Source organism: Coregonus clupeaformis, chromosome 14 (genome assembly GCF_020615455.1).
Source record: "Coregonus clupeaformis isolate EN_2021a chromosome 14, ASM2061545v1, whole genome shotgun sequence".
Taxonomy (NCBI): domain Eukaryota; kingdom Metazoa; phylum Chordata; class Actinopteri; order Salmoniformes; family Salmonidae; genus Coregonus; species Coregonus clupeaformis.
In genome coordinates, this window is record NC_059205.1 from 20,098,141 (window position 1) to 20,123,839 (window position 25,699).

General features: G+C 45.5%; 1 protein-coding gene across 1 annotated transcript in view; it reads left to right on the plus strand.

The window, feature by feature from the left end:
• The window catches only part of lig1 (ligase I, DNA, ATP-dependent), a 49,108-nt gene extending 32,675 nt beyond the window's left edge, over positions 1-16,433 (plus strand). Inside the window, exons 14-27 of the mRNA XM_045224940.1 lie at positions 431-522; positions 801-900; positions 1,218-1,303; positions 1,382-1,497; positions 6,201-6,296; positions 6,657-6,767; positions 7,164-7,235; positions 10,361-10,505; positions 10,752-10,834; positions 13,084-13,236; positions 13,448-13,501; positions 13,602-13,745; positions 14,644-14,736; positions 16,087-16,433. Of these exons, the coding sequence (XP_045080875.1) occupies positions 431-522; positions 801-900; positions 1,218-1,303; positions 1,382-1,497; positions 6,201-6,296; positions 6,657-6,767; positions 7,164-7,235; positions 10,361-10,505; positions 10,752-10,834; positions 13,084-13,236; positions 13,448-13,501; positions 13,602-13,745; positions 14,644-14,736; positions 16,087-16,161 (1,420 nt within the window). The 3' untranslated portion in view covers positions 16,162-16,433. The remainder of the gene's footprint in view (positions 1-430; positions 523-800; positions 901-1,217; positions 1,304-1,381; positions 1,498-6,200; positions 6,297-6,656; positions 6,768-7,163; positions 7,236-10,360; positions 10,506-10,751; positions 10,835-13,083; positions 13,237-13,447; positions 13,502-13,601; positions 13,746-14,643; positions 14,737-16,086) is intronic.
• The last annotated feature ends 9,266 nt before the right edge of the window (positions 16,434-25,699 follow it).

The following is a 25,699-nucleotide window of genomic DNA, read 5'->3' on the forward strand; positions in this document are numbered from 1 at the left end:
CCAAATGGCTCCCTATATAGTGCACTACTTTTGACCAGAGCCCTATTGGCCAAAAGCAGTGCACTACAAAGGGAATAGGGTGCCATTTGGGATGAACTTAACACCTGTCGGTCTGTACTCATTGAGTACAGGCCTTTGATAAAATGTTTGCGATCCTTTTAATGGTTTAGACAAGAGGATTTAGAGTGGAGCATGTTTTCTTCCTTCACTAGTCAATCTGAACCTTGTATTACACCTGTCTGTCCATTCACAAGCAGCTGGTCGTCACAGTAACAGATTAAGATGGTACTTAGCTTTTTTACCAGCTAATACACAGTACATACACCAAAAAGGACACCGTCAAAGCAGCACAACATCAATAAATGTTAAAAACAAAGTCTAATTTCAGATTGTCATGTCTGTATTGGTTGGTTGGTTGATTGATTGACAGGTCTCTGGTAGGGAAGCTGAGGATAGGCTTGGCTGAGCAGAGTGTACTGGCTGCCCTGAGTCAGGCTGTGTGTCTGACTCCTCCAGGACAAGGTGAGCCAGCTAACCTTTTTACAATGTTCACACAACATGACCCCCCACAACATCATCACAATGTTTACACAACATTACCTCCATCTTTATGACCTTTTCACAATGTTACTTCAAAATTATAACGATTTCACAATATCACAATGTTTTCGCCACATTTTCACAATACTACCACAACATTACCACTCAACATTGCCCCAACATTATTACAATATAACCCCTACATATGATAAATGTCTTCCTTTATTGTGACTGAGACATTGGTTCATGTGTAATTCTAGACTTCCCTCCAGCGGTGATCGATGCAGGGAAAGGAATGAGTGCAGAAAAACAGAAAGCCTGGATAGAGGAGAAGAGCCTTATCCTTAAACAGACCTACTGGTACTGTACACATCTAAACCCACTGTATATACTCACTCACAGTACATTCCCTAAATACCACCAGAACTACACCCTGACTCTGGCTGCGTCCCAAATGAACACCCTTTTACCTAGATCAGTGGTTGTCAACCTTTTTTGGGTACTGTACAAACCATGTGAATTTAGCTCTGCCTGGAGTACTAGTACCCCTGGTTGAGAACCACTGCACAATAGTGCACTACTTTTGACCAGGGCCCCATAGTGTACCATTTGGGACACACTGATTCACTCTATTGACTGACTCTTACTGGTGATGTTTTCTTATTTGTCCACTCCAGTGAGATGCCCAACTATGATGTCATCATCCCAGTACTGATGAAGGAGGGCATAGATGAACTGCCCAAACACTGCAAACTCACCCCAGGTACAGTACTGAATGTCAGGGTTGTGTGTGTGTGTGTGTGTGTGCTGATTTCTGACACCCTCCTCTCCCCCTCCTCAGGTGTGCCATTGAGGCCCATGCTGGCTCACCCCACCAAAGGTGTAGGAGAGGTGATGAAGAGGTTCGATGAAGCCGCCTTCACCTGCGAGTACAAGTATGATGGAGAAAGAGCACAGGTGTGTGTGTCTGTTTTCTCACATGCTCACTTACAGTGTGTGTATATATATATATATATATATATATATGTATGTGTGTGTGTGTGTGTATACAGTGAGGGGGAAAAAGTATTTGATCCCCTGCTGATTTTGTTTGTTTGCCCACTGACAAAGACATGATCAGTCTATAATTTTAATGGTAGGTTTATTTGAACAGTGAGAGACAGAATAACAACAAAAAAATCCAGAAAAACGCATGCAAAAAAATAGGGAAATAAGTATTTGACCCCTCTGCAAAACATGACTTACTACTTGGTGGCAAAACCCTTGTTGGCAATCACAGAGTTCAGACGTTTCTTGTAGTTGGCCACCAGGTTTGCACACATCTCAGGATGGATTTTGTCCCACTCCTCTTTGCAGATCTTCTCCAAGTCATTAAGGTTTCGAGTCTGACGTTTGGCAACTCGAACCTTCAGCTCCCTCCACAGATTTTCCTTGGATTAAGGTCTGGAGACTGGCTAGGCCACTCCAGGACCTTAATGTGCTTCTTCTTGAGCCACTCCTTTGTTGCCTTGGCCGTGTGTTTTGGGTCGTTGTCATGCTGGAATACCCATCCACGACCCATTTTCAATGCCCTGGCTGAGGGAAGTAGGTTCTCACCCAAGATTTGACGGTACATGGCCCTGTCCATCGTCCGTTTGATGCGGTGAAGTTGTCCTGTCCCCTTAGCAGAAAAACACCCCCAAAGCATAATGTTTCCACCTCCATGTTTGATGGTGGGGATGGTGTTCTTGGGGTCATAGGCAGCAATTTTGGTCTCATCTGACCACAACACTTTCACCCAGTTCTCCTCTGAATCATTCAGATGTTCATTGGCAAACTTCAGACGGGCCTGTATATGTACTTTCTTGAGCAGGGGGACCTTGCGGGCGCTGCAGGATTTCTGTCCTTCACGGCGTAGTGTGTTACTAATTGTTTTCTTGGTGACTATGGTCCCAGCTGCCTTGAGATTATTGACAAGATCCTCCCGTGTAGTTCTGGGCTGATTCCTCACCGTTCTCATGATCATTGCAACTCCACAAGGTGAGATCTTGCATGGAGCCCCAGGCCGAGGGAGATTGACAGTTATTTTGTGTTTCTTCCATTTGCGAATAATCGCACCAACTGTTGTCACCTTCTCACCAAGCTGCTTGGCGATGGTCTTGTAGCCCATTCCAGCCTTGTGTAGGTCTACAATCTTGTCCCTGACATCCTTGGAGAGCTCTTTGGTCTTGGCCATGGTGAAGAGTTTGGAATCTGATTGATTGATTGCTTCTGTGGACAGGTGTCTTTTTATACAGGTAACAAACTGAGATTAGATGCACTTCCTTTAAGAATGTGCTCCTAATCTCAGCTCGTTACCTGTATAAAATACACCTGGGAGCCAGAAATCTCTCTGATTGAGAGGGGGTCAAATACTTATTTCCCTCATTAAAATGCAAATCAATTTATAACATTTTTGACATGCGTTTTTCTGGATTTTATTGTTGTTATTCTGTCTCTCACTGTTCAAATAAACCTACCATAAAAATTATACACTGATCATTTCTTTGTCAGTGGGCAAACGTACAAAATCAGCAGGGGATCAAATACTTTGTGTGTGTATATGTATGTGTGTGTGTATGTGTGTATGTGTGTATATATATATATCTCTATCACACACACACACGTACAGTTGAAGTCGGAAGTTTACATACACTTAGTTGGAGTCATTTAAAACTCGTTTTTCAACCACTCCACAAATTTCTTGTTAACAAACTATAGTTTTGGCAAGTCAGTTAGGACATCCACTTTGTGCATGACACAAGTAATTTTTCCAACAATTGTTTACAGACAGATTATTTCACTTATAATTCACTGTATCACAATTCCAGTGGGTCAGAATACACTAAGTTGACTGTGCCTTTAAACAGCTTGGAAAATTCCAGAAAATTATGTCATGGCTTTAGAAGCTTCTGATAGGCTAATTGACATAATTTGAGTCAATTCGAGGTGTACCTGTGGATGTATTTCAAGGCCTACCTTCAAACTCAGTGCCTCTTTGCTTGACATCATGGGAAAATCAAAGGAAATCAGTCAAGACCTCAGAAAAATGTTTTGTAGACCTCCACAAGTCTGGTTCATCCTTTGGAGCAATTTCCAAATGCCTGAAGGTACCACGTTCATCTGTACAAAGAGTAGTACGCAAGTATAAACACCATGGGACCACGCAGCCGTCATACCGCTCAGGAAGGAGACGTGTTCTGTCTCCTAGAGATGAATGTACTTTGGTGCGAAAAGTGCAAATCAATCCCAGAACAACAGCAAAGGACCTTGTGAATCGGAGGTTTACATACACCTTAGCCAAATACATTTAAACTCAGTTTTTCACAATTCCTGACATTTTAATCCTAGTAAAAATTCCCTGTCTTAGGTCAGTTAGGATCACCACTTTATTTTAAGAATGTGAAATGTCAGAATAATAGTGGAGAGAATGGTTTATTTTAGCTTTTATTTCTTTCATCATATTTTCAGTGGGTCAAAAGTTTACATACGCTCAATTAGTAGTTGGTAGCATTGCCTTTAAATTGTTTAACTTGGGTCAAACGTTTCGGTTAGCCTTCCACAAGCTTCCCACAATAAGTTGGGTGAATTTTGGCCCATTCTTCCGGACAGAGCTGGTGTAACTGAGTCAGGTTTGTAGGCCTCCTTGCTCGCACACGCTTTTTCAGTTCTGCCCACACATTTTGTGTAGGATTGAGGTCAGGGCTTTGTGATGGCCACTTCATTACCTTGACTTTGTTGTCCTTACACCATTTTGCCACAACTTTGGAAATATGCTTGGGGTCATTGTCCATTTGGAAGACCCATTTGCGACCAAGCTTTAACTTCCTGACTGATGTCTTGAGATGTTGCTTCAATATATCCACATAATTTTCCTTCCTCATAATGCCATCTATTTTGTGAAGTGCACCAGTCCCTCCTGCAGCAAGCACCCCCACAGCATGATGCTGCCACCCCCGTGCTTCACGGTTGGGATGGGTTCTTCGGCTTGCAATTACTCCCTTTTTCCTCCAAACATAAAGATGGTCATTATGGCCAAACAGTTCTATTTTTGTTTCATCAGACCAGAGGACATTTCTCCAAAAAGTACAATCTTTGTCCCCATGTGCAGTTGCAAACCGTAGTCTGGCTTTTTTATGGCTGTTTTGGAGCAGTGGCTTCTTCCCTGCTGAGTGGCCTTTCAGGTTATGTCAATATTGGACTCGTTTTACTGTGGATATAGATACTTTTGTACCTTTTTTCCTCCAGCATCTTCACAAGGTCCTTTGCTGTTTTTCTGGGATTGATTTGCACTTTTCGCACCAGCGTACGTTCATCTCTAGGAGACAGAACGCGTCTCCTTCCTGAGCGGTATGATGGCTGCGTGGTCCCATGGTGTTTATACTTGCGTACTATTGTTTGTACTGATGAACGTGGTACCTTCAGGCGTTTGGAAATTGCTCCCAAGGATGAACCAGACTTGTGGAGGTCTACAATTTTATTTTATTTTTTTTCCCATGATGTCAAGCAAATATGCACTGAGTCTGAAGGTAGGCCTTGAAATCATCCACAGTTACACCTCCAATTGACTCAAATGATGTCAATTAGCCTATCAGAAGCTTCTAAAGCCATGACATCATTTTCTCAAATTTTCCAAGCTGTTTAAAGGCACAGTCAACTTAGTGTATGTAAACTTCTGACCCACTGAAATTGTGATACAGTGAATTATAAGTGAAATAATCTGTCTGTAAACAAATGTTGGAAAAATTACTTGTGTCATGCATAAAGTAGATGTCCTAACCGACTTGCCAAAATTATAGTTTGTTAACAAGAAATTTGTGGAGTGGTTGAAAAACAAGTTTTAATGACTCCAACCTAAGTGTATGTAAACTTCCGACTTCCAACTGTATATGTGTGTGTATATGTATATGTGTGTGTGTATATTTATATGTATGTGTGTGTATGTTTGTCAACTGTTTCCCCTATTAGAAAACAGACATGATGCTGTTGTCTCAGGCTGTTGGCTGTGTGAGCCCCTCCCAGTGGAGGCATTGGAGAGAGCAGTGTGACGTCTCTTCTCATTCTCTATTCATCCTTCCTCAATTTCTCATAACCTCTCTGCTCACCTTCTCAAAGCACATTGGAGCAGAAGATCTGTCTTCCTCCCCTAGAACCTTCTTCTCCAATGCGTTTTGAGGAGGAGGCCGAGAAGAGAGAGGCCAGGAGTCAGGAAAATACAATAGAAATTCACTTGAGATTCACCCAGGGAGCAGTGCGACACCTCTTATTCTCTGTGCCTTTAAACTGTGGTGTGAGTCCTGAAACGGCCACCAGATGGAACTCTAAGATGCTGGCATCTGGAGCTTCTGTCTACTCAAATAGTTGGGCTCTATCTCAATTGGTCTTTCTGTAATTCCTCGGATCCTATCTCCTCAAATTCTTCTCAACCATATTGGAGCAGAAGAGCCAAGGCCCCTCCCCTCTGACCTTCTTCTCCAGTGGGTTTTTTGAAGGGGGCTAGAAGAGCGGATGCGAGGAATCGAGGAAGAATCAATTGAGGAAAAAGCCTTGGACACTGCCTGTCTCCCTACTCTCTAGATACGATAGGAAACTCACTCACTGTTATTGGTTGAATGCTAACTATTGTTTATTGTATTTGGTAGATCCATATTCTGGAGAACGGGGACGTGCATATTTTCAGTCGCAACCAGGAAGACAATACAAGCAAATATCCCGATATCATCTCTCACATTTCCATGGTAATAGTAACCCTCTAAAATACTAGCACACTCCAGATGCATCCCAAATGGCACCCTATTCCCTATATAGTGCACTACTTTTGACAAGGGCCAATAGGGCTCTGGTCAAAAGTAGTGCACTACATAGGGAATAGGGTGCCATTTGGGATGCACACTCAGGCAGCATCTTAGCCCCTTCAGGCAGCATCTTAGCCCCTTCATGGTCATAAGCTCACTGCATGAATAATACCAATGCCTCTCTTTCTCGCGCCTCTATTTCGCTCTCTCTTTCTCTCCCCCTCACCTCCCTCTCTGCCTTCCCCTCCCCCCTTTCTCTCTCACACCCCTCCTCCCTCTCTCCCTCCCTCCCTCCCTTCTCAGGTAAAGAAGGAGTCTGTGGTGTCCTGTGTGCTTGACTCTGAGGCTGTGGCTTGGGACAGAGAGAAGCAACAGATCCAGCCATTCCAGGTGCTCACCACACGGAAGAGAAAGGTGAGAGGAAAGAGAAATAAGGGGGGAAACATACTCAGGATCCATGGTTTTGGTTTCTGTAATCATTTTCATGACAGCTGGATGGGGTGATTACCCAGGCAGCTGTGTTCACAAGTTGTCCACAGTGGTAGTAGATTACTTTCCTACCATGCGCTATGATCATCAGGTGGACTGCTTTGTTTGACCCCTCATCCTCAAGCTGTTAGGTTAGACCTGCCGGGAGTTACCTCTGAGGTGGCCGTTGAGGTACACAAGCCCCCTGACTGCGACAATATACTGAGTACAGGGGCCAAAAGATATAGGTTTTGAATGCTCTTTTTAGTAGGTAGGTAGGTGTGTGTGTATGGTCATGTTTAGTTATGTTGGTGTTAAATTACTTGTTGAATTTTTTTACAGAACGTGGATGCAGCTGATATCAAGGTCCAAGTGTGTGTGTACGCCTTTGACCTGCTGTATCTCAACGGAGAGGTGAGTTGGATGAGGATGGGAGTTATGGAGTCTGGTAGACATTAGTAAGTACAGAGTAAGTAAACCTTGTTCCAGCCAGAACGGCCCATAGGGCAGGAGCCTACCCCTTTTCTGTAGCATGAGGCAGCTTGATGTTTAAGTACACCAGTGTTAATATTGCCACTCTTTTTTTAGATTGTCTAGTCTTAGTCATTTTGACTGAAATATCATTAAGTCACATTTTTTGGTCATTTGAATAATGATTTAATCTAGTTATTGTCAAAATGACAAAAATTGACCATTTCACTCAGCTTTTATTTTTAATGCCTCATTAACTTATAGTAAACACAATTCACTGACTTCCATGTGCACAAACATGCATAGTCGTGTCCTACCAACATATTTTTCTGCATAACAAACTATTGCATGATTTTCTTCCCAACAGCCAAATTTACATTTAAGTCATTTCAGTCATTCGGGCTCTGATCAGTCCCTACACCCAAACGAGGGCATTGCGTTCATCCACCTCTGGCCTGCTGGCTCCCCTTCCTCTGCGGAAGCATAGTTCCCGCTCAGCCCAGTCAAAACTGTTCGCTGCTCTGGCACCCCAATGGTGGAACAAGCTCCCTCACAACGCCAGGACAGCGGAGTCACTCACCACCTTCCGGAGACATTTGAAACCCCACCTCTTTAAGGAATACCTGGGATAGGATAAAGTAATCCTTCTACCCCCACAAAAAAAGTGTAAAGTGGTTTTCCCACTGGCTATAGGGTGAATGCACCAATTTGTAAGTCGCTCTGGATAAGAGCGTCTGCTAAATGACGTAAATGTGCCCTTGAGCAAGGCACTTAACCCTAATTGCTCCTGTAAGTCGCTCTGGATAAGAGCGTCTGCTAAATGACTAAAATGTAAATGTAAAATTTAGCAGACGCCCTTATCCAGAGCGACTTACAGTTAGTGAGTGCATAATTTTTTTTTCATACTGGCCCCCCGTGGGAAACGAACCCACAACCCTGGCGTTGCAAACGCCATGCTCTACCAACTGAGCTACATCCCTGCCGGCCATTCCCTCCCCTACCCTGGACGACGCTGGGCCAATTGTGCGCCGCCCCATGGGTCTCCCGGTCACGGCCGGCTACGACAGAGCCTGGATTCGAACCAGGATCTCTAGTGGCACAGCTAACACAATGCAGTGCCTTAGACCACTGCGCCACTCGGGAGACAAATTGCCAGAAGAACGCATTCATCTGCAGCAGATAAAAAAATCACACCCCTTGTCAGTGCTCCAGACTAACATTTCCCCTAACTTTTTCAGTTGGTGGCACCAGCCCATCATTCGCACCAATTTTCAATAGAAATGTTTTGTAATCGCCTTATAAAGTCATTCACAGTGCTTTAGACTGTGTAATAGACTACTGAGATGGTAGGCTATTCAATAAATAAGTTGTTTCATCTAACGTCCAAGCAGGAATGCATGATTCAAAATATGTTGATTTGCTACCTAATCCAAGGATTGTCATTAATTGTGGGTTGACAATAGGGCGTTATATTTTACTGTTAAAATAGGGCTCCAGGATGTTTGGAATTTTGTTTGATCTTTATGTGCGCTAATATCGTAGGCTAATTTATTTTGGGGCTAATTCACCACAGGAAGTGAACTCAAAACACATTAGCTAGATTGCTAACCCTAAGTATAATACCCACTGCTAGTGTCCTGTGTGGCTCACTAGGTAGAGCATGGCACTTGCAACACCAGGGTTGTGGGTTTGATTCCCATTAGGGGACCAGTATGAAAATGTATGCTCTGGACATTAAATGTAATGTCCTAAAAAAAAAACGTTGTAGCTTGCGACCCTATGCACTCGCAATTGCACGCTTCGCATCTTAAAGCCATACCAAATATCTTGGTTGTAAAATAGTTGCTTTTCAGCTCAATATTAAGAGATGAAAAATAAAAATTATACCCACAGAAAGCTGAGAACAGTAGTTGCTTCCAAAGCTATGTATTTCCCAAATTGGATTTTGAAATGTTAGACAATCAGAAGCCTTTTTTTCTTTCTCCCGGAGCGCACATCAAGTGGCTCGCTCATCACAGCAGCAGGCCCCAGTGAAACAGGCCCAGGTGCTGGGCAGACAATTTCATTAGTGGAATCATGAGGATAATGCACTTTACTGTTTGACCAAATCATGGTTTTAGTTGCCAAAAAATAAGACGTTTAAGACGTTTTAAGACCATGTAATGAATGTTCAGCTCGCACTGATGCGACCAATACATTTTTTTAAAACTCGCACAGCCAGGTCAAAGGGTCGCAAAATGAGACTAAATAGTCACAGTCTGGAGCCCTGCCTCTTGACATACTGTAGATATATTGTAATCAAAGTTCTGTCATAAGAAGTGGTCTGATAGGTTGCAGCAAACTAACTAGCTAGCATTATCAATTACCTGAGCGTGTATATTGGGATGAATCACTTTCAGTCTTGAGGTTGGTATTATATTTTTCCCCGTCAACGTGTTGGTGAAAAATGCTGTCTTCTGTGGAAATGTTACATTCGGTCTTGTTTGAATGGAAACGATAAGTAAAGTGGCTCCAGAGGTCGGCCCTTTTTCTAGCGGCAGCTTGTACCAACGGGACAGTAGCCATGGCGTGTGTCTTATTTGCATCAATGATTTGTTGCCGCCAGATTGGAGAACGGTTGCCGGGCAGAGAGGTGACTCGTGAATGACCTGGGCATGGTATTTATTTTACAACAATAACAGCATTGCAACATTGCAATGAGAAAGCCTTACAATTCTACTAATGTCATGCATGCTTTTGATTTCACCAAACTAATGACACTAAAAAGCTCTCATTCTCTCCAAAAACTCTTGTTCAGTCCACTTACTAGTCAGATTTTAATCACAGAGATAATTTAGTCTAATCTTGTTTTTGTCAACTGAAATGAAAAACCATTTAGTTATATTTTATTCTGGCTCTATTTGGTCATCTTTTTACTAATATCTTCGTCACTTTTCATTGACGAAATGAACACTGAAGTACACCCCCTGGACAGGATGCTAGTGTTAGATATTAGACATTGAATCATTAGACATTGATTGTAATGTTTGTCATTTCAGTGGTGGTAGTGGTGTGTGTGTGTGTCTCAGTCTCTGGTAAAGCAGCCCCTGTCCCGTCGCAGGGCTCTTCTGAAGGATAGCTTCGAGGAGAAGGAGGGAGAGTTTGTGTTCGCCCGCGCTATTGACTCAGACAACACAGACACCATCGCCGAGTTCCTGGAGCAGTCTGTTCGAGGTGTGTGTGTCAGTGTGGGAGCAGTCTATTCGCTGTGTGTGTGTGTGTGTGAGAGAGACAGGAGCCAACCATGTGTTTGTGTGGGAGGTCAATCCTGTCTTCTGATCTCCTTCTCTCCTGAAGTTGTTTATTAATGAATGTCTTGGGCCCTGGTCAAAAGTATTGCACTATATAGGGAATGGGGTGCCATTTGGGCGCATACTTAATTTTATGTTCTTCTGTGTGTGATTTTGGTTGAATCCGCAGACTCCTGTGAGGGACTAATGGTGAAGACTCTGGAGAAAGATGCCACTTATGAAATCGCCAAACGCTCTCACAACTGGCTCAAGGTACACGCACACACATGCACGCACACATACACAAACCACACACACGTATGCACCAGGGGTTCCCAATCGTTTTTGACCCACAACCCAATTTTGATATCTGAAAATTCTCACACCCCAACCATGTGAACCAAATTATGTAATTAACAGACAATGTTTACTTTTTTATTTGGGGCTATGGCAGTCAATTGAAAAACATTCTAACAGTATTTCTGATTGTCTTCTCAACTCCCCATCACATACTTTTAATGTGGGGCTATGACAATCATTTGCAAATTAGTCTGACATAATGTATCTTATGTCACCACCACTAATGATGGGTGTGCTTGATGCATGTCGCGTCGGCGCTTCTCAAAGTCAGGGGGCGTGGTTTACAGTGCGCACCTCATCTCTGGTTTTAATGCAGACAAGAGCTCTGAATCCAGCTTCACACAGATATGAGCTGGCGAATGGTACCATGAGTTTTATGGTGCTTTCAAGACAACTGGGAACTCTGAAAAATACGAGGTCAAATCATGACGTCCGTGATCTTCAGGTCGGAAATCTGGAAAGAGGCCTGAGTTCCCGAGTTGGAAGTCCGAGTTGGATGACCGTTCAAAACTATTTTCCCAGTCGGTGCCCGTTTCTTTACGATGTCCCAGTTGTCTTGAATGCACTGAAGTCTGAGATTGCCGAGTTTCCAGTTGCCAGTTGTTTTGAAACGGCATTAATGCTCAGAGGGAGACTGCAGGGTATCCCTTTTTTGAGTCAAGAACCAAAACTCCTCTGTAGTGACCCCTGAATGCATTCGGTCACATGACAGCTCAATCAGCTGTTCGATTTCACTTACCGGCATGTCAACTGAGCCAGTATCACAGTCAAACAGATTGGGAAGTTGGTCCCAAAGTGCTCTTCCAAGCATTGGAGGTGAGCAGTCATCACTCGTGTGGGACACCTTATTGATGCTGTTTCCTGTTAGAAACATGCACAGCCGAGGGAAGGGGGCGTGGTTTGCTTTTGAAAGACTCTTTCTCCAATAAGAATTATTTCCTATGAATCGACTGATTCGGTCACTCATCTGTAGAATGTTTTTCTATTTCCCCTCCATGCTTTCGTTCAGTTTCCCAAATATGTCTGTTACATAGGCAAGGAGACACATTTCTTTTCACTCCACAGAAAGTCAACCAAGTCTGTTTTTTTTACAACCATTGTGAATGAAGACAGTTCCTCTCTCAATGTGAAAAATCTTTCCAACACTCCCCCTCGATAACCACCAAGCCTCTGTATGAAATAGAACATTGTCATGCTCTGATCCAATATCTCCACATAGTTTTGTGAACAGGATGTGGACGTGGTTCGATGTAGTTTACAATCGAAGTTACCTGCTGCAGTATATCTCAGAGTTCTGTACTCAGCTCCTTTTGCCACCAGTTGCTCTCGGTGTATCATACAATGCGTCCATATGGCAGAGGGAGACACATTCATAACTAGAGTGCAGAGGCCTGCCCGCTGTTCCGCCATAAATGGAGCCCCATCTGTGCAAAAGCCCACCATTCGATCCCATATGGAATCTGTTTTTTGTCAATATAGCCACACAGCACACTGAACATCCCATATGCCGTTTCATGCTCGGGAATCGTGAGACAGAACGATATGTCCTTGTGAATAGCATCCCCCGATATGTATCGTAAACAAAGGCAAAGCATAGGCATCTCGGCCCTCACAGCTAACGTCCGTTTGGAGTTTGAGTCGTTCAGTCAGTTTCCTCTTGATTGCTAGCAATAGCATAAATTATTTAACAGTGTTACCTGACAAAGGTATTGATATGAGTTTCTGTGACTCTGCCTCCCCACACATTGTTTTCACCGTATCAATTGTGGCCGGTAATATCGAAGTCTCTGCAATAGTGTATGGTTTCATAGCGTAGTCGGCCTAGCCATTCACCGTGGGAATGATTCAAGTGCAACGGTCAAGTGCAGCCTTTTCCCATTATCTAAGGGCGCTCTGGTTGAATTTGATCTTTTAGATTTTAATAATTTTCATATCGATTTCTAAGATGAACCACATTACAATGATTTTGAGAAATGAAGATGATATTATATTTTTTAGTATGGGGAGTTGGAAATTCTCCTGCTAACCCCATTTTCATATCTGGCGACCCCACATGGAGTTGCGACCCCTAGTTTGGGAACCGCTGGTGTATACACTCACACTCGCTCTCATAATAACTACTCACATGAATACCTACCATTCATCCCTGTCTCTCTGTCTAGCTGAAGAAGGACTATCTGGATGGGGTGGGGGACACGGTGGATCTGTGTGTGATTGGAGCGTATCTGGGGAAGGGCAAGAGAACCGGGACCTATGGAGGCTTCCTGCTCGCCTGCTACGATGAGGACAATGAAGAGTTCCAGTCAGTCTGCAAGGTCTGTGTGTGTACCTCCTTGCCTAGGAGGTGACTTTTTGTCTGTCTCTGTTGGTTTGTGTCTCTGAAAGGTGATACAGCGCCTCAGGCCAAATAGGATAAAGGCATTTTGCACAGGGATTTCTTTCACAATTCTTTGTTATTCGGCTCTGCTAAATGTCTCATCTGGCTTACCACGGGAATATGTTTTTCCGGTTCTTTTGTCTTTGCAGATCGGGACAGGTTTCAAGGATGAAGATTTGGAGCAACATTACAAATTCTTAACGGTACAGTACAGAGACGTTTCTGTGTTCTATGCTCGCTTGTGTAGCGAATCTGCCAAAAGTCTTTAGACCCAATTAACTATGAACACATTGTATTTTCCAGGAGCACATTTTGCCCAAGCCCCGCCCCTATTATCGTGTGGACCAATCAACAGAGCCCGATGTGTGGCTCGGTGCCGTGCAAGTATGGGAAGTAAAGTGTGCCGACCTATCGCTGTCGCCGATCTACAAGGCTGGCATGGGATTGGTTAGTAGAACTCGTCCTTGTACACTGGCTCATCAGTACTAATGATATTTTGATTTTAGGCCAGTTTAAAGTAATTTGGGAAGTGAATAATTTGATTCAATGCAATTTCATTTTTGAGGGCCGACAGTGACGCGACCACAACAGAATCTTTAACTCAATAATCCCTTCTGCAAATCTAAAATGTGTTAATTCTCACCATCTGTTTTGGTGTCAGGATGCTGCTAAATCTCTCCGCAACATTAAAAAATATATATATTTCCAAAATCTCGTGAGGATCATGCCACTTTTTGCTTCCCCTTCAAAATGATATTATTTAATAGACCTACCATGAAGCCACCATGTTACCCATAGCTTAAAAACATACTCGTATAGGCCTAAGTAAAATGTTTAGGCAAAATCTCAGGACCGTCTCAGAGTAGCAGTGCTGTCCTAACATCCTATTCAGTACTCTTACTCCAAAGCTCTTTGTGGATATGGGTCATAATCTGTGCTTCGCATTAGTACTCAACCAAGCTGTGATATCATGGTACTATGTTAGATTAAATAAAGAGTTGCCATCCTCGAATCAGTAGTTCATAATCTTAAAACTCTGGGTGCAGGGTTTAAAAGGCATATTAACTGTGAAAGGTAAAACCCACACTCACTGAGTTGTAATGTCTTTGGCAGCAGCAGAAGTTCAACAGACAAGTTTAGGTGAAAATATGATTCATAGCTTTTCTTTGGCCCTCTCTGGTCTTCTCCCAGTGTGACCCAGAGAAGAGCTTCAACCGCTTGCTCAGGTTAGGGTAAGGGCTAGGCTTAATGGATAGTTGGTTGAAATGTTGTTGACAAACCATCTATTTGGAACTATCCAAATAAAGTGTTACTGATGATTCATGCCTTTGATCCTCTCTCCCAGTGTGACCCAGAGAAGGGCATCTCTCTTCGGTTCCCACGCTTCCTGAGGATCCGAGATGATAAAAAGCCAGAGGACGCAACTTCAGGAGGACAGGTACATGAAGACACTGCCGTGACGGACTGGAGTGATATATCTCGTAGTATAACGTTTCTCTGGTTCCATCCCAAATGTATTTCTATGTAGGGTGTCCAATCAAAAACGCATATTTTCACCAATGGGTAAAATCAATGGTCCAAACCTCATGTCCATATCATAATCCATTCAAAAGTTATTGGAGTTTTTACCGTTGTAGGATGGCCAAAATTAGGGTGACTAAATCAAAAAGAAAATGAAATAAGGAAAAGTGGACAGCATCTGCTAGGCTAGATGCTATGCGAGAATAAAGGCTACTTGACAGGATCACTTTCCCGTTGAACTCATCTTCTCGAATCCGCAGGACATAAAACAATGTAAGATGTATATCGGTTTTGAGACATAAGATGTATATCGGTTTAGAGACATGATATGTAGTATTTTCATATTTTAGGATACCCTTTTCATATTCATGCGAAATTCCTGTTATTTTTTTGAAGATTTCTCACAAAAACAAGCGTATCTATGAAATGTCAACAGAGCACTGAGTGTACAGCAAGCTTTTGATTTTCAACGCCTTTTACATTTAATTCAGCTCGTGTCATGCTAATTTAGCTTTTTGCGACCTGCGGAAACAACTTTGAAGACGAGAACGACAACATGTAAAATCCTCAAGTTGCTGCGAGAAAGCTGCATGCTCTTTCAACAGAGCTCGGTGATTGTTATCGGATGTATTAGGTTATGAATTCTGCCTTTTTGGATATACTGTTAATGAAATGTTAGAGACAGACCCCACTAATGATTCAGAACTTTTCTAATCATAATTGTCTTGGTAGAATGTATTTTATAAAATAAGGAAGGGAAATTTCATCACCAAAGCGCGTTTTCACCCACTGGGCGGAGTTGGTGGACACCCTGTTCTATAGAAGAAACCTGCCTTCAGAGACAGAAGGCACCTTATTCCAAGTCAAAGGTAGTGCTCTAAATAGGGAATAGGGTGCCTTTTGGACACACCCTCTGTCTGACGGCAGTTTTCTTTCATAGAAATACATCATTTTATATCTATGCTTTCCTCACTCTCTATTTGAAGGATCCCCTCTCCCCCCTCCCCTCTGTATTTCAGCTTCTCCCACATTACACACAGTCCATATTATTCCACCACTTTGGTATTCTGTGTTTATCCCCCTGTAATTTGATATAAATTGGCCCTCATACCATCATGGCCACCTTATCATCCTCAGTTTCCAAATTGGTTCATTCATCCCCCCCCTCTCTTCCCCAGGTTGTTTCTGTAAAATATATGTTCTCAGTTCACTTATCTGGTAAAATTAGGGTATGAAATCACAGATTTCTTTGTTCTGTTCCATTCAGATTGCTGATTTGTACAGGAAGCAGCAGGTTGTTCAAAACCAGGGAGACAAAGCTGACCTTGAGGACTACTACTGACCTCATCAATGGACCATCCAGTCGCCAATGACTCGGGTGAAATCTCAATTTGTACAATTTATTTTTATTTTTATGGTGAACAAGGCACTGTCGACGCAAAAAATAAATACCGTCTGTACAGCAGTGTGTCTAGATCCAAGTGCTGGTTTTAGGCTCTGCCAATGTCATGATATTCAACATTTTTGTTGGTGTTGAGCCTAAGGCTTGTTTTTGTAAACGTATACTTAACAGTATGAATAAAGGATGTGTTCCAGAGTTTTCAATTACACAAATCACAGTAATGACAATGTGAATAAAGGCTTTGCCAATTTTATAATATCAAACATAATGGGTGTTGATTTTAACCTGTTGAGCCTAAGCTTCATTTTATCAATTGATAGTGTTGGTTTCCCGAACACAGATTAAGCCTAGTCCTGGACTAAAAACCACTCTCATGCTTTTTAGTCCAGTTCTAAATTGAATCTGTGTCCAGGAAACCGTCCGATACAATATAAAGAACACCAAGACATTGAAGACTTGCATCTTTGAGATTCAGTTGTAATGCATATCTCAGTAACACTACCTGAAACTTGCAGGTATGCTTTATAACTGTATGAGCCTTTATCCTTTGTTTTAAGGTTTATCATTCATGCAGTGAGTGAAATGGAGATCCCTTTGTAGGTGTCCTATGAGCCAGCTGGTGCAATAATGATGAAGAGTTGAATAACACTTGCATAATCCTAGCAGTACACAGAGACTTGAATACAGTCAAGAAGTAAACAAAAAGCTTTAACTGCCCCCTATGCACCTCTCATTCCTACAGCTTCAGTTCAGTATGGGGTGCGTCCCAAACGGCAGCCTATTTCCTTCATAGTGCACTACTTTTGACCAGGGCCCATATGGGCATGGTCAACTCTTAACATTGCTGCTCACATTGATTGTGCCCTTGGAACTGAAGAGGTTATTTTTATTCTACCCAATAGGCCTTACAAAAATATCACGACTCTAGGTTACAAATATTGACAGTACACTACACTGTAACAATGTGTAACAGTACACTGTGACATCTCAACAGTTCACCAGCAAGTCAATTTAACGCTCCCACACAAAGCAAGTTTCCCTGTAGAAACGTTGCAAAACACTGCATGCGATTTCCTTAAGACATGTTATTATGCAGAATATCGTTGTAAAACAATTTCTAAATGTACTGTGTATATGCAGAAGAACAAGGACAAGCACCTGGTATATTATAAAATGCAAACGTGTTGACAGCTCAAGTAGCAGTACAAAACGCATTTCCCAGCCTGCATTAGACGATGAAAATCCAAAAGTCAGTAGAAGGAATCGGGAATCAATCCACTACAAGAAGACTCAGGTCAGAGAAGACAGTCAAGGACATATGGTCATTATAGGAAGGAAAGCGGATTGTAGAGTTCTGTGAAGCTAGTGAGATGCCATACGTGGTGGTTGTGTTTGTATGTGTCTGAAATGCCACCCTACTCCCTATATAGTGCACTACTTTTGACCAGAGCCCATCTGGTCATAAGTAGTGCACCATGTAGGGAATAGGGTGCCATTTGGGACACCCACCCAGAGAGTGTTGTGGCGTGCATGTGGAAGTGAGTGGGCTGTGATGTGACCTGTGCTGGAGCTTCAGTGTCTGCTTCTGCAAGGGAGGAGGGGGAGGAGAAGGGCTCCATTGTGCCAGCCTGGGATTGGGAAATTTAGATTTTCTTGCCCTTTCCCATCTGGTTATGTCTTTGTGTTTTCTCTCTCTGCCTCTACTCATCTCCACAACTTTCCCTTTTTCTCTCCTCTTTCTTTCTCTCCTCTTTCTCTGCATGTCTCACCATGTGGCATTCCTTTCCTAGCTAGCTCTATCGCGAATAAATGGCAGAAGCAAGGAAGAAGCAGCTAATGTTTGCACGGTAGAATATTAGCTATTTATACACGCCCCTGTTGTATGTCGCTTCTGATAATTAAAAAATAATACCTGAAACTAGGAAGATGAAGTAGCTAACGTTTGCACAGTAGAATATGAGCTGTAGACTTCTCTGCTCCTGTGTTGTTTCAAGGCAGCAGCAGTGTGTTGTTGTGGTGTTGCAGACCGAGGGGAGGAGTTGGAGCTGGTGTTTAGTGTTTACCGAGGGGCAGCTGGCTCAGATCATGTGCCTGCAGGGCAGAGTAGCGCTCTGCTGTGGCCTCAATCTCTACAGAGGCCTGGGTGGATGTCTCAAATGGCACCCTATTCCCTTTTATAGTGCCCTACCTTTCAAAAGTATTTAGCTACATAGGGAATAGGGTGCCATTTGGGACGCTGCCCTGGTTTCCACTTATAGCATCTGCCTGATGTTGGTTCAGATTAACTAACCTGCTCCACTGAGTCCCCCGCACCTAGGAGCTGCTGAACCGAACCCAGCATGTGTCCCAAATGACACCCTATTCCCTTAATGGTGCACTACTTTTGACCAACAAAGCTTAAAAGTAGTGCACTATATAGGGAATAGGGTGTCGTTTGGGAATCCTCCTGCCTCTCACCGCTGTTTATTATGGTCTGTTGATACACATGATGGAGTAGCTACATGCCTACATCCCTGACGTAAAGGAAAAGCAACTGACACATCAAATCGCATCACTGCTCAGTTCTGCTCACAGGCATAAAATTAAATGGAAATGTTGTTTCAGTAGCTTGTATTCCCCATGGTTCAGAGAAAGAAATAGCGGTAAGGCCGGGTAGTAATATATCGGCTGAGATATCGGCTGAAATGCAGAACCTCGTGAACACTGTTATGGATTACCCCAAATGGTTTAGTTTTTTTTGGTGCTTGACAAATAACGGTTTTCACCTCTCTGTCCTTTTGTCTCCTCCCTTTCTCCCACCCAGCTATCTGTCTTGCACACAATACCCCTTTTCTCAACCTTGAATAATGTGTTTGTTCTCCTCCATCGCGCCCTCTCTTTTCATCCCTGTCTACCCCTCCATCCCTTGTTTGGTGCTCTCTGTGACATCTCGGCCATGCAAGGACACGAGGGAGAGAGGGAGGGACAGGACCGGCCATTGTCCTCAACTGAACCCACGGAATATCATTTGTGTTTTTCTTGAGCCACAGGACCACCGAGCGTTGGCCAGTAACCTTTGGATAATGGATTTGATGATGTCAGGCCAGTTTTATCACCCTGGCTAAGTAGCAAATGGCACCCTATTCCCAACATAGTGCAGTACTTTTGACTGGAGCCCTACGGCTCTCAAAACACTCCCCAGATCCCTCCAACCCGGCAAGTGCACTATATAGCGAATAGAGTGCCATTTGGGATGAGCACAGCCCCTGACATGTTTCACTGGCACTTTTTCTGTAATTATACCAAGACCATATTAAGCCACTTCCTATTCATATTGTACACTTATTCAAATACTTGGGCTTTAAGCCTGACTTGCAGTCTCTTGTCTGGGGGACATTCTGGAGTTGCCTACTGTTTGTTTGTCTTGGCTGGTTGTGGCCTCCCCCTTTAGCTGCAGTTTTGGAGCAGAATCTGGGCCTCTTCATAAAGCGTCTCAGAATAGGAGTAAGGATCTACTATCAGGTCCACCCTGTCCATCTAAAAGGCTAAACTGATCCTAGATCAGCACTCCTACTCTGAGACGTTTTGTTAATATGGGCCCAGGGTGTTTATGGCGTTTGTGTTGTGATTGGTCTACAGCAGTGGTTGTTTTCCGCAGTGCTGGTTGGCTTAGGCCCACACTGCTGCTCCTCTCTTCTCCCTAAGGGACTGTCTGCTCTGCTGTGCTCCATTGGATCACTTCTCTGGCCATTAGCTTCATGACCTAATGAGTGCTGTGTCTCTCTGGCCTCTGTCTCCCCCTCTGTCCTCATGGCCAGAGAGTATTGTCTACGTCCCAAGTGGAACCCTATTCCCTATGTAGTGCACTACCACCGACCAGGGCCCTGGTCAAAAGTAGTACACTGCATTGGTAATAGGATGTCATTTGAGGCTCAGCCTCCCGCCCGCCACCACCCACCAGCCCCCTCAAGACGCTCCCCAGATCCCTCCACCCCGGCCAGTCCAAGACATTCCACTGGTGCTCATCTGCCAACATGCCTGGTAATTATCCTTCTGTCTAGCTCTGTTACACACGGACACCGTAGATGGCGGGCCTATTGAGCTGATTTTATTCACACAGCAGTAGAACCCAGGAGGGTGCTGCTCCCGTAATCCACTCTTCTCTTCTATCTGGGCTGAGGCCTAAAAATGGGTCCCAAATGGCACACTAGGACCCTGGTCAAATAAACAATAGGGTGCCATTTGTGATGCAGACTAAGAGTTAGCCCTACCTCTTCTCTCTTGTGTTATTTAGCGGTTGATGGTCTCTCTTTACCACAAGTGGTTTTATAACTGCCAGCTGAGAGGGGCTTTTCTCTCTCAATACAGCAGTTGTTTGCCAAGGCAATCTCTGTCCTGCCACTGCTGAAGACTTTGGAAGTTTGCCACGCGCTCCCTCCACCTGCCAGGTTTATAAAATATATCCTGTTTCCTTTGCCTTATGGCAAGCCTTAATCATTTAGGAGATACACAGAGATAGTGTCTGCCAACAACAGTTTGGCAGATGGTCTATCGTAGTTAAATTGATCCGTCAGCATGGTGTTCGGGTTTTTAAGCTTAGCCTACAAAGAGTAGCCTTGTAATGTGTAACTGAGTTTAGACTGCATGCTGCCGATCTTCTACAGAAGCTGCGTCCCAAATGGAACCCTATTCCATATATAGGGCACTGCTTTTGACCAGAGCCTTCTATCTGCTGGTCCACTAGGTCGCTCTCCTCTCCCTATGGGCCCTGGTCAAAAGTATTGCAGTATATAGGGAATAGAGTTCAATTTGGGACGCAACCCTGGTCTGATGGAAAGACCAAATGTTCTGATATGAAGAGGAGAGCTAGTGGCCCAGCGGATAACAGGAGTGTAACATTAAGCAATAATCTCAGCATAGATTCAATCGACCCACCATAGATAAACAAATGCATATTTTTGTCATATGACAGGTTGATGGATTGTGGGTCCTCCTGGAGTGGAAGGCTTGGTCTCATACGTAGAAACCCCTTCTCTGGTGTTCTGTCTCGCCCTCTCTCCCTTTCTGTCTCTCCCGCTCCCTCTATTGCCGTTTGCGCTCATGTCTGTGTCTTAATGTCCTCATGTCAACCTATCTGTGTGTGTGTGTGTATGTATGTGTGTGTGTATATATATATATATATATATATATATATATATATATGTGTGTATGTGTGTATATGTATGTCTGATTTTTAAGTAATTAATTTGCATTTTATTGCATGACATAAGCATTTGTGTCAACGATGTAGTGATGGTGTGGTGGGGAATCAGGCGCAGAAGCAGAGGTACAGTCCAACAAGACTTTACTATGCAAAAATAATCCACAAACGGCAGGAGGCCAAACAGACGCGCACAGGCGTCAACACACGATCGCACGAAAACACAGTGCGCAAAACTCTCCTAAACAGAGGAGGACACTACTAATCCTGGCGTACTGGAAAATAACACAGCTACGCAACCATCTGACAAGCGACAATTACACACAACACTATACACACAAACAGGGAACTAAATAGGGTGCATAATGAGACCTAACACAAAACAGGTGTGGCTAACAGACAAACTAATCAAACAGGAAACACAGAACATAGAACGGTGGCAGCTAGAATTCCGGAGACGACGAACGCCGAAGCCTGCCCGAACAAGGGAGAGAGGCAGCCTCGGCCGAAACCGTGACAGTACCCCCTTGACGCGCGGCTCCAGACGCGCGCCGACTCCGGCCTTGGGGACGACCCGGAGGCCGCGGCGCAGGGCGCGTCGGATACCCCCGATGGAATTCCGTCAGGAGCGACGGGTCCAAAATGTCTCTCCTCGGCACCCAGCACCGCTCCTCCGGACCGTGACCCTCCCACTCCACTAGATACTGAAGACCCCCCTCCGACGTCTAGAATCCAAGATGGATTTCACGGTGTACGCCGGTGCCCCCTCGATGTCCAACGGGGCGGAGGGAGTCTCCAAGATCTCATGTTCTTGGAGTGGGCTCGCGACCACCGGCCTGAGAAGGGGACACATGGAACGAGGGGTTAATACACTTATACTCCACTGGTAACTGTAATCTATAACAAACCTCGTTCAACCTTCTCAGGACTTTAAATGGCCCTACAAACCGCCGACCCAGTTTCCGACAGGGCAGGCGGAGGGGCAGGTTTCTGGCAGAGAGCCAGACTCGATCTCCAGGTGCGTACACAGGCCCCTCACTGCGGTGTAGGTCGGCGCTCGTCTTCTGTCGACGTATGGCACGCTGCAGATGGACGTGTGCAGCGTTCCACGTCTCCTCCGAGCGCCGCACCCACTCATCCACAGCGGGGGCCTCGATCTGGCTCTCATGCCATGGTGCCAGAACCGGCTGGTACCCTAAAACACACTGAAAAGGGGTTAGTTGGGTGGAGGAGTGGCGGAGAGAGTTCTGTGCCATCTCGGCCCAGGGCACATATCTCGCCCACTCCTCCGGCCGGTCCCGGCAGTATGTTCTGAGAAACCTGCCCACATCCTGGTTTACGCGTTCCACCTGCCCATTACTCTCCGGGTGGTAACCCGAGGTGAGGCTCACCGAGACCCCCAACCGCTCCATAAACGCTCTCCAGACTCTGGAGGTGAATTGGGGACCCCGGTCAGCCACAATGTCCTCGGGCACCCCGTAGTGCCGGAACACATGAGTGAATAGTGCTTCGGCGGTCTGTAGGGCAGTAGGAAGACCCGGCATGGGGAGCAAACGACAGGCCTTAGAGAACCGGTCCACAACGACCAGGAGTGTAGTATTCCCTTGAGAGAGGGGAAGGTCAGTTATAAAATCCACCGAGAGGTGGGACCATGGTCGTTGTGGAACGGGCAGGGGCAGTAACTTACCCCTAGGCAGATGTCTAGGCGCCTTACACTGGGCGCACACCGAGCAGGAGGAAACATAAACCCTCACATCCCTGGCCAACGTAGGCCACCAATATTTGGCACTAAGACAGTGCACTGTCCGGCCGATACCGGATGTCCAGAGGAGGGTGACGTGTGAGCCCAATAGATCAATCGATCCCGACACTCGAGCGGAACATACTTCCGACCCTCCGGGCATTGTGGTGGACTAGGGTCGGTGCGTAATGCCCGCTCGAGCTCAGAATCGAGCTCCCACACCACCGGTGCCACTAGACACGACTCCGGCAGTATGGGAGTGGGCTCCACGGACCTCTCCTCCCCGTCATACCGCCGAGACAGCGCATCTGCCTTACCGTTTTGTGACCCAGGGATGTAGGTGATCTTAAAAGAGAAACGGGTCAAAAACATACTCCATCTAGCCTGTCGAGGGTTCAGCCTCCTCGCTGCCCGGATGTACTCCAGGTTACGGTGGTCCGTCAAAATGAGGAAAGGGTGTTGAGCCCCCTCAAGCCAGTGCCTCCACACCTTAAGGGCCTGTACCACAGCTAACAGCTCCCTGTCCCCTACGTCATAATTTCGCTCCGCCGGGCTGAGCTTCTTGGAATAGAAGGCACAGGGGCGGAGTTTAGGTGGCGCGCCTGACCGTTGTGAAAGCACGGCGCCAATACCGGCCTCAGACGCGTCCACCTCTACCTGAAATGGTAAAGAGGGATCCGGATGCGCCAGCACCGGAGCCGAGGTGAACAGGTCCTTCAGCTTCTCAAACGCCCTGTCCGCCTCGACTGACCACTGCAGACGCACCGGGCCCCCCTTTAAGAGAGACGTGATGGGAGCTGCCACTTGCCCAAAACCCCGGATAAACCTCCGGTAGTAATTCGCAAACCCCAAAAACTGCTGCACCTCTTTCACAGTGGTTGGTGTTTGCCAATTACGCACGGCTGACACTCGGTCTACCTCCATCTTCACCCCTGACGCAGACAACTGATACCCCAAAAAGGAAATCGACTCCTGGAAAAACAGACACTTCTCTGCCTTCACATACAGGTCGTGCTCCACCAGCCTCCGCAACACCCTGCGCACCAGGGCCACATGCTCGACACGGGTAGGTGAGTACACGAGAATGTCATCTATGTACACCACGACTCCCTGTCCCTGCATGTCCCTGAAGATCTCATCCACGAATGATTGGAAAACTGACGGAGCATTCATCAACCCGTACGGCATGACTAGATACTCGTAATGGCACGAGGTGGTACTAAAGGCTGTTTTCCATTCATCATCCTTCCTGATGCGCACCAAGTTGTACGCGCTCCTGAGATCTAATTTCGTGAAGAAACGCGCCCCATGCAACGACTCAGTCATGGTCGCAATCAGCGGGAGTGGATAACTATACTTCACCGTAATCTGATTGAGACCACGGTAATCGATGCACGGACGCAAACCCCCATCCTTTTTCTTCACAAAAAAGAAACTCGAGGACGCGGGGGAAGTGGACGGCCGTATGTATCCTTGTCTCAGTGATTCGTCTATGTAAACCTCCATAGCTTTCTTCTCCTCCTGAGACAGAGGATACACATGACTCCGTGGGAGCGCAGCTCCTGCCTGAAGGTCTATCGCACAATCCCCCTGCCTATGGGGTGGCAACTGCGTCGCCCTCGCCTTACTAAACGCAATAGCCAAATCCCCATACTCAGGTGGAATGTGCAATGCGGGCACCTGGTTTGGACTCTCCACCGAGGTAGCCCCTATGGAAACGCCCAAACATCTACCCACACACTGAGCAGACCACTCCATCAGAGCCCTCTCCTGCCACGAAATAACGGGGTTATGGGTACTTAACCAGGGCATGCCCAGCACCACCGGATACGCAGGAGAGTCAATCAGAAACAGTTGAATTATCTCCTGATGACTCCCCTGCGCACACATCCTAAGTGGCGCCGTGACCTCCCTGATTAAGCCCGTACCCAACGGACGACTATCTAGGGCGTGAACGGGAAAAGGAACATCAACAGGGAGAAGGGGAAACCTAACTCTAAACAAAACTTCTTATCAATAAAATTCCCAGCCGCGCCTGAATCTACCAGCGCCTTATACTGGGAATGAGGTGCCACCTGCGGAAAACGCACAGGCATACAAAAATGGGCAACAGTGAGCTCTGGGTGAGTGGGGCGCCTACTCACCTGGAGGGAATCCCCAGTGCGGGACCTGTCGTCATCTCCCCGAGGAGGCCATCCCCAGCACCTAGCCGCGGTGTGTCCTCCCCGACCACAGTTGGTGCAGTGGATGGACCCCTCACCTGCCGACTCCTCCTATCTCTAGCGCCAGCGCCCCCGAGCTCCATGGGACACGGCTCGGATGCGCTGGAGGGTGAAATGGACGGACCCCCTCAGGACGTCCGCGGGTGGCCAATAGGTTATCTAACCTGATTGACATGTCGACCAGCTGGTCGAAAGAGAGACTGGTGTCCCTACAGGCCAGCTCCCTACGGACGTCCTCTCTTAGGCTACATCGATATATATCGACGAGGGCCCGCTCATTCCACCCTGCATCAGCCGCTAGAGTACGGAATTCAAGCGCGAATTCCTGAGCACTCC